A 12,055-nucleotide genomic window follows, 5' to 3' on the forward strand; every position below is an offset into this window, starting at 1 on the left:
TGGGGAAATGCATTATTATGTCTTTACCATTAGACAACTTTCTTTGTTCTTCTGTATCCAGGGTACGATTGGTGGAAAGAGGATCCCCTCAGAGCCTACTCCTTTTGGAATCTGGAAAGGTAAGCTTGTCAGAGAATAATGCTAAAAGTGACCATACACTGGCCGTTTCTTTATTTTTTGTGCAATACAACTATTCTTTACTGATCTTTTTATAAAATTTTTGCCATTTCAAGAGATTGCCTACAAAAAAAAAACTGTCACTAAACCATTCACTTCAACAAAAATGTTCCCATAATATCATATATGCACCTTGAGTACAATGTCAGCAGCACCAGAATACTCAACGCTGTCACTCAATTGACACACTATAGCCGGCATATTCAGTTAGCGGACCTCCAGCTGTTACAGAACTACAAGTCCCATAAGGCATAGCAAAACTCTGACAGCCACGAGCATGACACCCAGAGGCATGATGGGACTTGTAGTTTTGCAACAGCTGGAGGTCCGCTAACTGAATATCCCTGCACTATAGTGTTCTTTACTTCTCACCCAATAGCTATATAAATAATTATGCATAAAGTTTAAGGGGGGGGGGGGCAGAGGAGATTTGCCAGCACAGAGAGTAATTGGGCACTTTCAGAAGAGGATAGGGCATGTGATGAGGAAGAAGGCCATTTCCTTAGCACTACAGAAGAAAAAATTGGGGGGTACTTATATCAAATTATTGCAAAATAAGGAAACCGTGTGACCAGGTAGTGGAAAAAGCAAATGGAATTCTAGGATGCATCACTAGAGGAATCACCAGCAGGAGGAAGGAGTTCCTGATTCCCCAATACAGATCTATAGTGAGACCTCATTTATAATACTGTGTCCAGTTCTGGAGCCCTCGCTTGCACAAAGATATTGATAAGAAAGAATGTGTCCAGAGACGGGTAACAAAAATGATGAAAGGTTTGGGGATAAAACGTATCGAGAGCGACTTCAGGAATGGTAATATGTGCAGTCTGGAGGATATATGGGAAAGGGGAGACCTGGTTGAAACGTTTAAAAGCATCAAGGGGGTGAATAAGGTTCAGGAAGGCAGTTTTTTTTATATGAAACCAAAATCAAGAACACGGTGACATGACCTCAAACTAGACAGAAGGGAGGGGGTCACCGCTCCAGGTGGGTCTTTGCAGGCAATTTGAGGAACCTCTCAGGAGTCCAAGGTGCTGGCAATGCACAAGGCAAACATGGAAATGGATGGACAGCCGCACTCCAGAGGAACTTGAAGAAGTAGTCTTTATTAATAAAAGATGGACATGCAAATCCAAAAATACAGTCACATGAGGGGACTCAGTTAGTGCTTAGTCATGACTAAGCACTAACAGTGCGAAACGCGTCGGCTGTCCCCTCATGTGACTGTATTTTTGGATTTGCATGTCCATCTTTTATTAATAAAGACTACTTCAAGTTCCTCTGGAGTGCGGCTGTCCATCCATTTTCCATTTTTCCATGATGACCTCAAACTAACTGGAGGTAAGTTCAAAACTAATATTAGAAAGTATTATTTTACTGATAGGGTAGTTGATGCTTGGAATAATCTACCAGCAGAGGTAGTGAGACAGTCAACAGTAAATTGCTTTAAACATGCTTGGGATAAACATAGATCTATAGTCAGACAACAAAGTTAACAAAAAACTACAAAACCCCAAAAAAACTAAAAATAGGTCAATAAAAATAGTTTATGGAAAGTAAAAACGCTGCAAGTAGGCATTCAAAATGCATGTTTTTTTGTGTGTTTACTTGCAGTTTGTTAAAGATGAATTCCAGGTATGAATCTTTTAAATTGGTCCAGCCTGAATTAAAGTAATTACATATAATACCATACCTGTCCGAAATCACTGTAGTTGGTACCGCTACAACAGAGATCTCCACTAGCTTCCAGGTCGTGCTGCTTACTAAAAACAGGTTACCCACTCATCTTGAGTTTTATGAATGGATGCAAAGTGATTGTGACTTTATAGCCCTTTCTCTCTACCTCATCCAATCAGACAACGTTTTGCACTCATTGTGAATATGCAAAGCTTTCTCCAAATGGCGGCGCCGGCGTAGGGTGGTCGCACATTTACGCTGGGCGCATATTTACGCTCCCATTGATCAGCCATTCAAATATGCAAATTAAGGAAATACGGCGATTCACGAACGTACGTGCGCCCGACGCAGGCTAAGCGCGGTGCGCGTACGTCCGGCGTAAAGTTATGCCCCATAAAGGAGGTGTAACCCAGCACCAGACATGCAAAGGTCTGCACCAGGGAACACAAGCCGGCGTATTTTACGTTGGACGTGGGTCTGGCTGGGCGTAGGTTACGTTAACGGCGTACACAGTGATCCGGCGTAGCATAGACAGTTGTTCCGACGTGGTTGTGAGCATGCGCATGGGGATGCATCCACATCCCGGCGCATGCGCAGTTCGTTTTAAGTACTTTTCTGGCGCTCAGCCCATCATTTGCATGGGGTCACGCCTCATTTGCATGGCTCACACCCACTTCCACCTACGCCGGCTTACGCTTGAGAAACGCAGCGCAGTTTTGGGAGCACTGAATTCCATGCTGGCCTCTCTGCGCTGCGTCGGCGTAGCGTATATTATTTGCGCTACGGCGGCGTAATGTGCGCCCGCTCTCTGTGAATCCGGGCCTATGCATATAAGTATTGCATTAGATGTCTTGGTCAGACCTTTAGGCTGGGTTTACACTTATGCAAATTGGATGCGGATTTCCCTGCATCCAATTTGCATGACAGGTGAGTGTGCCCGGGTCTCAATGGGGCCAGTTCACACACCCCTGGAGTGGCCGTGGTCCGCATTGAAGAAGGGTCCTGTGCATCTTTGGTTCCGATTCTGGTGCGGATTCAGGCAGAAATTGGGACCTGATTCACACCTGAATCGGTGTTCAGGGACGCACTGGACCCACAGCTGTGAGCCGCGGCAGCAGCAAGTGTAAAACCAGCCTCATTCAGCATTGTAGTTCAGAATTGCAAAAATATGTGAACAGTAAAACACAATTGTATATTTATTACGCTGTAATACAAATATATATATATTTTTTTATTTCTTGCCAGATTTTGCCTGGCGTCACAGTGATAATTGTAAACCCAGAGACCAAAGGGCCCATTGGAGATTCTCATCTTGGTGAGGTTAGTGTACAACATTTTTTATCTAGCTATTTATACAAATTCATCATTCATAGGCTTTTCTTTAAAGCCAAGTTATACTTAAACATTAGTGCATTAGATGTTGATGTTTTCATTGCCTTTTACATGTCTAGCTGGATAAGGAATTTTTACAACTTATTAGTTGCCCCCAAAGTAGCTTTGAGACCAGGGGTTTTAGTAAACATAAACTGCGAAATACCCTTTATCATCAGCAGTATATATCAGTTTTGTGACTTCTATCAGTGTCTGGTTAAAGCTTGTAGAAGGAGTTTTCATTCTCCTCTGACTGTCATGAGGCAGCAGGACCCCTGACCCTCTGGACAGTGCTGATTGGCCCTGTGCTGATCACATGCACCCTCACAAGAAAAAAACAACTCTAGCAATACACATCAAACTGAGCATGTGCAGAGTGACTCCAAAGGCTCTGCCTTATGAGGAGATAGATTGGGGACAGTAAAAGAAGAGGAGGATCGGAGAGGACAGGATCAAACAGCCTTTTTACACAATGTGGGGGATTAACCCCTTAGGTTCCACAGTGAGTGTAACAAGCATGCTTTACTGCATATACAGACTGATTTTACTGTTTTACTCACTTTAAATTACCTCGTCTGTGAGGAAGACTAACCTAAGCTTACATTCTTCATAAGACATTTAACTCCCAAAAGACTTGTAAAATGTCATCTTACACATTACCAAAATTGCCCCAAATGAGGAACAGACCCCTCATTTTTCCACTTCACCTGGAGCGGCCTTATCTTTCAGACTTTCTGGCTACAGGCTACAGATTTTGTTAATGACTGTGTGGGCCACACTGCCCCTCTTCTTCCTAAATTATCCCTTTCAGGAATAAGTGGTCATAGTATTAATGATCATAACCTAACATTCTAATCAATTACTTTTCCTAGCTTGCAAAGTAATAGCCACACATTGGGTGTCCCCTCGGTTAGAAAAATTGCATCATCAATGTTACCTTAGGCTAGGTTAACATGTAAGGAGTGCGATTTGAACACGCTCCCGCACCCACCTTGTTTAGGCAGACTCAATGAACCACCTAGAGCACCCTGGTAGTCCATTGAGAACTACAAGCTGACAGCTGCAAAGGTAGTTCTCCCATTCATAGAACTCATTCACTGTGAATGAAGAACGTGTTTTTTTTTATTTGTGACAGCGTGTGCGGGGAGAAGATCCCCGCTCGCTGTCACAACGAGGAATCGGGGGCTGCTGCAACAGTAATGTCTGTTATACGCTGAATATGGCTGTAACGTATTACAAAAGGTGAACTTATCTTTTAAAATGTAATCAGAACCAAGCATTTTTCCATGCCCCCGGGAATAAAGCTGCTTGTATTTAGTCGCCCTAATACATTTGGGGACAGTGATTTGCCTTTACTTGTATTGCAGTATTTGTGTTCTTTAACTGATATGATTTACCTATCCCATACAACAGCCAGCTCTATGTTGCTTCATTACTATAACCTTTTCCAGCCTGCTGACTGCATGTCTGTTCCCTGCAGATCTGGGTGAACAGCCCCCACACAGCCAGCGGATATTACATGATCTATGACAGCGAGAGTCTGCAGGCTGACCATTTTAATACCAGACTAAGCTTTGGAGACACGCACACACTTTGGGCAAGAACCGGTTACCTGGGCTTTGTGCGCAGAACAGACCTGACAGATGCAAGTGGAGGTATTGTAATTTTACTGATTGAAGATTGCTGACTGATCACTTTACAGTGTACATGGAATTATTCGAATTGGCTTTTGGGCCCAGTATCTTTTGCACCGTTGTAGCATCCAAACACTAGGCCTGTTTGGTCAGCAACCTAGCTGTAACTTTTGGGGTTCCAGGAGGAAAACGGAGTATATAAGCAAAATCCAATAATACTTGGAAACATGCACCAAAACAAGTGTTGAGGGGCCTTGGGCTTGTGATGATGTCATCAGTTTCACATGTTTCTGAAATCATTCAGAATTCATTGACAGGTGCCTTTTGACCTGCTTTATAATTCCACTTTTACAATCACATTTTAAAAAATCCCACTATATATTATTGTTACCATTCACACCGAATACCTACATTTTTTTTTCTTTAATTTCGGTGCTTTCTAAATCCTGGGACCTGTGTCACTGGTGCAGGGCTCGGAATCTTTCTAGAACTGTCTTCTGAGAAAATATACTTAACCACTTAAGGACCGCCTAACGCCGATATACGTCGGCAGAATGGCACGGCTGGGCACAATCATGTACCTGTACGTGGTTGTTAAATGCCCAGCCGTGGGTCGCGGGCGCGCACCCACGACCCAGTCCGAAGCTTTGTGGCCGCGGGACTCGCGGACCCGATCGTCGCTGGAGTCTCGCGATCGATCCCCGGAGCTGAAGAACGGGGAGAGCTGTGTGTAAACACAGCTTCCCCATTCTTCACTGTGGCGCCGTCATCGATCGTGTGTTCCCTAATATAGGAAACCACAATCAATTACGTCAGACCTACAGCCACACTCCCCTACAGTTAGGTCACACTTAACCCCTTCAGCGCCCCCTAGTGGTTAACTCCCAAACTGCAATTGTCATTTTCACAGTAAACAATGCATTTTTAAACGTCCCAAAATTGGCCGACGTGTCCGCCATAATGTCGCAGTCACGAAAAAAAATCTCTGATCGCCGCCATTAGTATGACATTTTTTTTTTTTATAAAAATGCAATAAAACTATCCCCTATTTTGTAAACGCTATAAATTTTGCGCAAACCGATAAACGCTTTTTTTTTTACCAAAAATAGGTAGAAGAATACGTATCAGCCTAAACTGAGGAAATAAATTGTTTTTTTATATATTTTTTTTATATATTTTTGGGGGATATTTATTTTAGCAACAAGTAAAAAATATTGCATTTTTTTTTTTAATTGTCGCTCTATTTTTGTTTATAGCGCAAAAAATAAAAACCGCAGAGGTGATCAAATACCACCAAAAGAAAGCTCTATTTGTGGGAAAAAAAGGACGCCAATTTTGTTTGGGAGCCACGTCGCACGACCGCGCAATTGTCAGTTAAAGCGACGCAGTGCCGAATCGCAAAAAGGGGCAAGGTCCTTAACCTGCATTTTGGTCTGGGTCTTAAGTGGTTAAAGAGGAACAACCCAACCCCCCAATAGGCTGAACGAGACAAATTCTTAGGTTCTCCAAGTGGTGTCGGCAGGGTGTTTTCCAGTGAACATTTTGAAGAAGCTTGTGCCCTAAATGGATGCCAATTATGTAATGGGTGGAAAATGTGGTAAAACATAATTGTACAGTGGGCACTGTACATTGCCACATGTGCACTCTGTGCAACAATTTCTTGTAGGCCCGGGTAGCTTGATGACATATCCCCCACCCCACCTTAAGCTCAAAAGAAGTAGTCTGTCAGTATAGACATACAAAATCTGACAAGCCCCTGCATGCTCAAAGGCTGTTATGCTAATCTTGACTTTACGGGCTTGGAACAAGCACATGCATTTCAAGTGTACTGACATTCAAAGGAAACCTGACACAAAATAAACATGGATGCTGCCATTGCTGACCTCTCCTTAAAGCGGGGGTTCACCCTAAAAAAAAAAAATTCTTGGTCTACCATCCATTCCAGCATACTAGCGTCAGCTACTGTATGCGTTTTATTTTTATTGCGCTGTACTTAGTTTAATCCTTTAGTTTAGTTTAGACTCCCGCGGGGAGTAGGCATTCCTATGAAGAGGGGAACATGATTGACGGCCGGTTATGGCGCGTCACGCGTTCCGAAAATAGCCGAAATAGGACTCGGATCTATACGGCGCCTGCGCAGTCAGCTCCTAGTCTGTGCGCAGGCGCCGTGAAGAGCCGAGTCCTATTTCGGCTATTTTCGTGACGCGCCATAGCCGGACGTCAATCATGTTCCCCTCTTCATAAGAACGCCTACTCCCCGCGGGAGTCTGAAACAAAACTAAAGGATTAAACTGTGAGTACAGCGCAAAAAAATAAAAATAAAGGCATACTGTAGCTGACGCTAGTATGCTGGATGGCATGGTACATAGTTGTTTTTTAGGGTGAACCTCCGCTTTAAGTAAATGCTAGTTGTCTTGCTGTCAGTGACTCAAAGTGGCAATGATAGGGATGACAACCCCAAAGCATGCAGCAATGACAGCTCCGCCAAGCTTTATATATATATATATATATATATATATATATATATATATATATATATATATATATATATATATATATATATATATATATATATATATACAGTGAGGAAAATAAGTATTTGAACACCCTGCTATTTTGCAAGTTCTCCCACTTGGAAATCATGGAGGGGTCTGAAATTGTCATCGTAGGTGCATGTCCACTGTGAGAGACATAATCAAAAAAAAAAATTCCAGAAATCACAATTTATGATTTTTTAACTATTTATTTGTATGATACAGCTGCAAATAAGTATTTGAACACCTGTCTATCAGCTAGAATTCTGTCCCTCAAAGACCTGCTAGTCTGCCTTTAAAATGTCCACCTCCACTCCATTTATTACCCTAAATTAGATGCACCTGTTTGAGGTCATTAGCTGCATAAAGACACCTGTCCACCCCATACAATCAGTAAGAATCGAACTACTAACATGGCCAAGACCAAAGAGCTGTCCAAAGACACTAGAGACAAAATTGTACACCTCCACAAGGCTGGAAAGGGCTACGGGGAAATTGCCAAGCAGCTTGGTGAAAAAAGGTCCACTGTTGGAGCAATCATTAGAAAATGGAAGAAGCTAAACATGACTGTCAATCTCCCTCGGACTGGGGCTCCATGCAAAATCTCACCTCGTGGGGTCTCAATGATCCTAAGAAAGGTGAGAAATCAGCCCAGGACTACACGGGAGGAGCTGGTCAATGACCTGAAAAGAGCAGGGACCACCGTTTCCAAGGTTACTGTTGGTAATACACTAAGACGTCATGGTTTGAAATCATGCATGGCACGGAAGGTTCCCCTGCTTAAACCAGCACATGTCAAGGCCCGTCTTAAGTTTGCCAATGACCATTTGGATGACCCAGAGGAGTCATGGGAGAAAGTCATGTGGTCAGATGAGACCAAAATAGAACTTTTTGGTCATATTTCCACTAACCGTGTTTGGAGGAAGAAGAATGATGAGTACCATCCCAAGAACACCACCCCTACTGTGAAGCATGGGGGTGGTAGCATCATGCTTTGGGGGTGTTTTTCTGCACATGGGACAGGGCGACTGCACTGTATTAAGGAGAGGATGACCGGGGCCATGTATTGTGAGATTTTGGGCAACAACCTCCTTCCCTCAGTTAGAGCTTTGAAGATGGGTCGAGGCTGGGTCTTCCAACATGACAATGACCCGAAGCACACAGCCAGGATAACCAAGGAGTGGCTCTGTAAGAAGCATATCAAGGTTCTGGCGTGGCCTAGCCAGTCTCCGGACCTAAACCCAATAGAGAATCTTTGGAGGGAGCTCAAACTCCGTGTTTCTCAGCGACAGCCCAGAAACCTGACTGATCTAGAGAAGATCTGTGTGGAGGAGTGGGCCAAAATCCCTCCTCCAGTGTGTGCAAACCTGGTGAAAAACTACAAGAAAGGTTTGACCACTGTAATTGCAAACAAAGGCTACTGTACCAAATATTAACATTGATTTTCTCAGGTGTTCAAATACTTATTTGCAGCTGTATCATACAAATAAATAGTACATTGTGATTTCTGGATTTTTTTTTTTTGATTATGTCTCTCACAGTGGACATGCACCTACGATAACAATTTCAGACCCCTCCATGATTTCCAAGTGGGAGAACTTGCAAAATAGCAGGGTGTTCAAATACTTATTTTCCTCACTGTGTATATATATATATATATATATATATATGTATATGTGTGTGTGTTTGTGTATATTCTAATGAAATATTTTGTGTATATTCTAATGAATATTTCCATAGTTATTGAAATATTATAGGTTTAACATTTTTATTGGCATGTTTTTGTTGCTTGTCTTTTCCCAGGACGGCATGATGCCTTGTTTGTTGTTGGCGCACTGGATGAAACTCTGGAGTTAAGAGGACTGCGCTACCATCCTATCGATATTGAGACCTCTGTGTCACGCACACATCGGAGCATTGCAGAATGGTGTGTATCCCAGCCTAGCGTACTTGATTACTATGAACTGTCTGTTTCCCTACATGTTCCTTCACACTTTTAAAAAAAAAATTTGAATCTAAAAATGAAATTTCATATTACTGATACTTTGAAACACGACAATTCCATATTCCTTTGGGTTTGGCTTGTGTTAATGGTCCAATGGTTGTAGCAGCCTTTATGCTTGAGATGGAACTACCAAACTAACAGCCCATTAGAGCTGATGTGGAGCCTTAGAGAGAAGGAAGGTAGGTGGCAGAGTCCAAAACGGCTCTTCTCTCCTTACCTGTACAGGGAAATTGAAAGTATTTTAGCAATCATATGGACACTGGGCTTATGCTGGCCACACATGTTGCAGTCTAAATTGTACAATCCTCAATGTGCAGTCTTCTTTAGATTTAGCTGCATAATGTGGGCGCCAACCTAAACAATGTGTTTAATTTAAATCCAGTCAAGGATACTCTTCGGTGTTTGACCCATTCATCTCTTAAAATGTGTGAATCCTTATTTGCTATGGATAACCTCCCATTGGCTTCCGTTCTTCATCCTTTTTTTCCCCCCTTTTTATTCTCTCTTATCGCTTCCTTCCTAATTTATTCCTTAAGTCCTCGCTAAAGCCTGACCATATTTTGTCTTCCCTCCAGGACCATATTTTACGTTCTGTAGGTTGGGCCGGTAGGCCCTTTATTTTTTCAAATACCCTTTCCTGTTCAGTTGACAGGTTATATGACATTGTCATAACCTGAAAAGGTTTTGATAATATACATTCTATACATGCTTCAATACTGTTATATAACATTACCTTTTAGTTTGCATCACACGTCGTGTGTCATAATTCAAAGTTGTCAAACTGTGAGCATACTTGTCTTAATATGATCTGTCTGTTTTATAGGCATATATTGTAAAAAAAAAAATCAAATAAAACTTGAGTACACATAAATCCAGTCAGGGAAGCCTTCACACTGCATTAATGTTAGAAGATGCAAAGGAAATTGCCTAATAAGATTGTAACTTGTGTGGCCATCTTTATTTCCTTGGCAGAGTGATCCACTACCCAACAGTCGGTGCACTTCATTTAGGTCAACAGTGGCCAACAATGTAAAGTGGTCTTTCTTCCCCACTGACCACCAGTGTAAGAGGGCTTTTCTTCCCCACTGACCACCAGTGTAAGAGGGCTTTTCTTCCCCACTGACCACCAGTGTAAGAGGGCTTTTCTTCCCCACTGACCACCAGTGTAAGAGGACTTTTCTTCCCCACTGACCACCAGTGTAAGAGGGCTTTTCTTCCCCACTGACCACCAGTGTAAGAGGGCTTTTCTTCCCCACTGACCACCAGTGTAAGAGGGCTTTTCTTCCCCACTGACCACCAGTGTAAGAGGGCTTTTCTTCCCCACTGACCACCAGTGTAAGAGGGCTTTTCTTCCCCACTGACCACCAGTGTAAGAGGGCTTTTCTTCCCCACTGAATTCAATTGTAAGGAGTCATATGCTCTCCCACTTTCTTATCCGCAGACCAGTAGTATCTAAGTGGTTATTTACACTGACTCCCAATGTAAACAGGTCAGCTCGCTGACCACCAATGTAAATGGGTCACCTCACTGTCCACTCATGTAAAGAGGCCCTTCTCCATTGACCGATAATGTAACATTTCTCTACAGACTATCCATGTAAAGGAATCTGTTTTTACTGTCCACCAATGTAAAAGGGGCTCTTCTCTGCTGACCACCAGTGTAAAGGGGGACCTGTTTTCTGCCAATGTAGGTGGGGTCCTTTTCTATTGCCCACCAATGTAAGTGATTCAATTTCTACTGGCCACCAATGTATGGGGGGGGTCCTCCTCCACTGACCACCGTTGTAAGGCTACATTCACACTGGCAGGAATCTTCTGATTCTTACTGCACCTGCCCCGCTCACTATGACAGGTTGCCAGTGTTTGAAGCTTTATCTGGCTCTTTGCAGTGATTGCTGCTGAATGCACTTTGCTGGCTGTGCAAACAGCCCTGAATACCTGGGTCCCACCGGTGACCTGTCATAATAAACAGGGCCCTGTTTACTATGACCGGTCGCCGGCGGATTCAAGAGAGTCCTGCCTCTACAATTTGCAGCAGCCTAAATTGCTGGTGTGAATAAAAACCTATGGGAGCTTCTATTTTTAGGTGCATAATGCCAATTTCCACTGAATGGGTAGGGCTTTCTTTTCATGTGTGTTACTGTCTTTCCCTCTTCTGTTTACCTTTGATCTTTTATTAAAAAAAAGTTACACGTTAGTAATAGTCTAGTCAAGCCATAGCTAATATTTGGATCTTAAGTATTTAAACTTTACAGTCTACAGCATAGGTGTCAAACACAAGGCCCGCGGGCTAAATCCGACCCTCCAGGCTATTTCATGTGGCTCTCGCACCTGGAATGGGGGACTCAACTTCTGATGGTGGTGTGGCTCTTGACATCTAATGTAAAGGGGAGGGGATGCGCTGGACATCTAATCTTCCAGATACAACCGGCCCTTTTGAGGGCAATCATAATGCTGATGCGGCCCACATTGAAATTGAGTTTGACACCCTTGGTCTACAGCATCCTTTTTCAAACTTTTTTCCACAGAGGAACCCTTGAAATACCTTTTCAGTGTCAGGGAACCCCTCCTAAAAAAGAACTATCTCTACAACTCTTGATACATTAGTGTTATAGTAGGAAAAATGCTCCTTACACTTGTGGTCATTGGGAAGAATTC

At 42.9% G+C, this 12,055-nt stretch overlaps 1 protein-coding gene across 1 annotated transcript in view; it reads left to right on the plus strand.

Annotated features, from left to right (window-relative positions):
• Nucleotides 1–12,055, plus strand: part of DIP2B (disco interacting protein 2 homolog B) — a 323,774-nt gene that overhangs the window by 309,991 nt on the left and 1,728 nt on the right. The window contains exons 34-37 of the mRNA XM_040340806.1: nucleotides 62–119; nucleotides 3,100–3,174; nucleotides 4,706–4,880; nucleotides 9,197–9,320. Of these exons, the coding sequence (XP_040196740.1) occupies nucleotides 62–119; nucleotides 3,100–3,174; nucleotides 4,706–4,880; nucleotides 9,197–9,320 (432 nt within the window). The remainder of the gene's footprint in view (nucleotides 1–61; nucleotides 120–3,099; nucleotides 3,175–4,705; nucleotides 4,881–9,196; nucleotides 9,321–12,055) is intronic.

Source organism: Rana temporaria, chromosome 2, assembly GCF_905171775.1.
Source record: "Rana temporaria chromosome 2, aRanTem1.1, whole genome shotgun sequence".
NCBI lineage: Eukaryota > Metazoa > Chordata > Amphibia > Anura > Ranidae > Rana > Rana temporaria.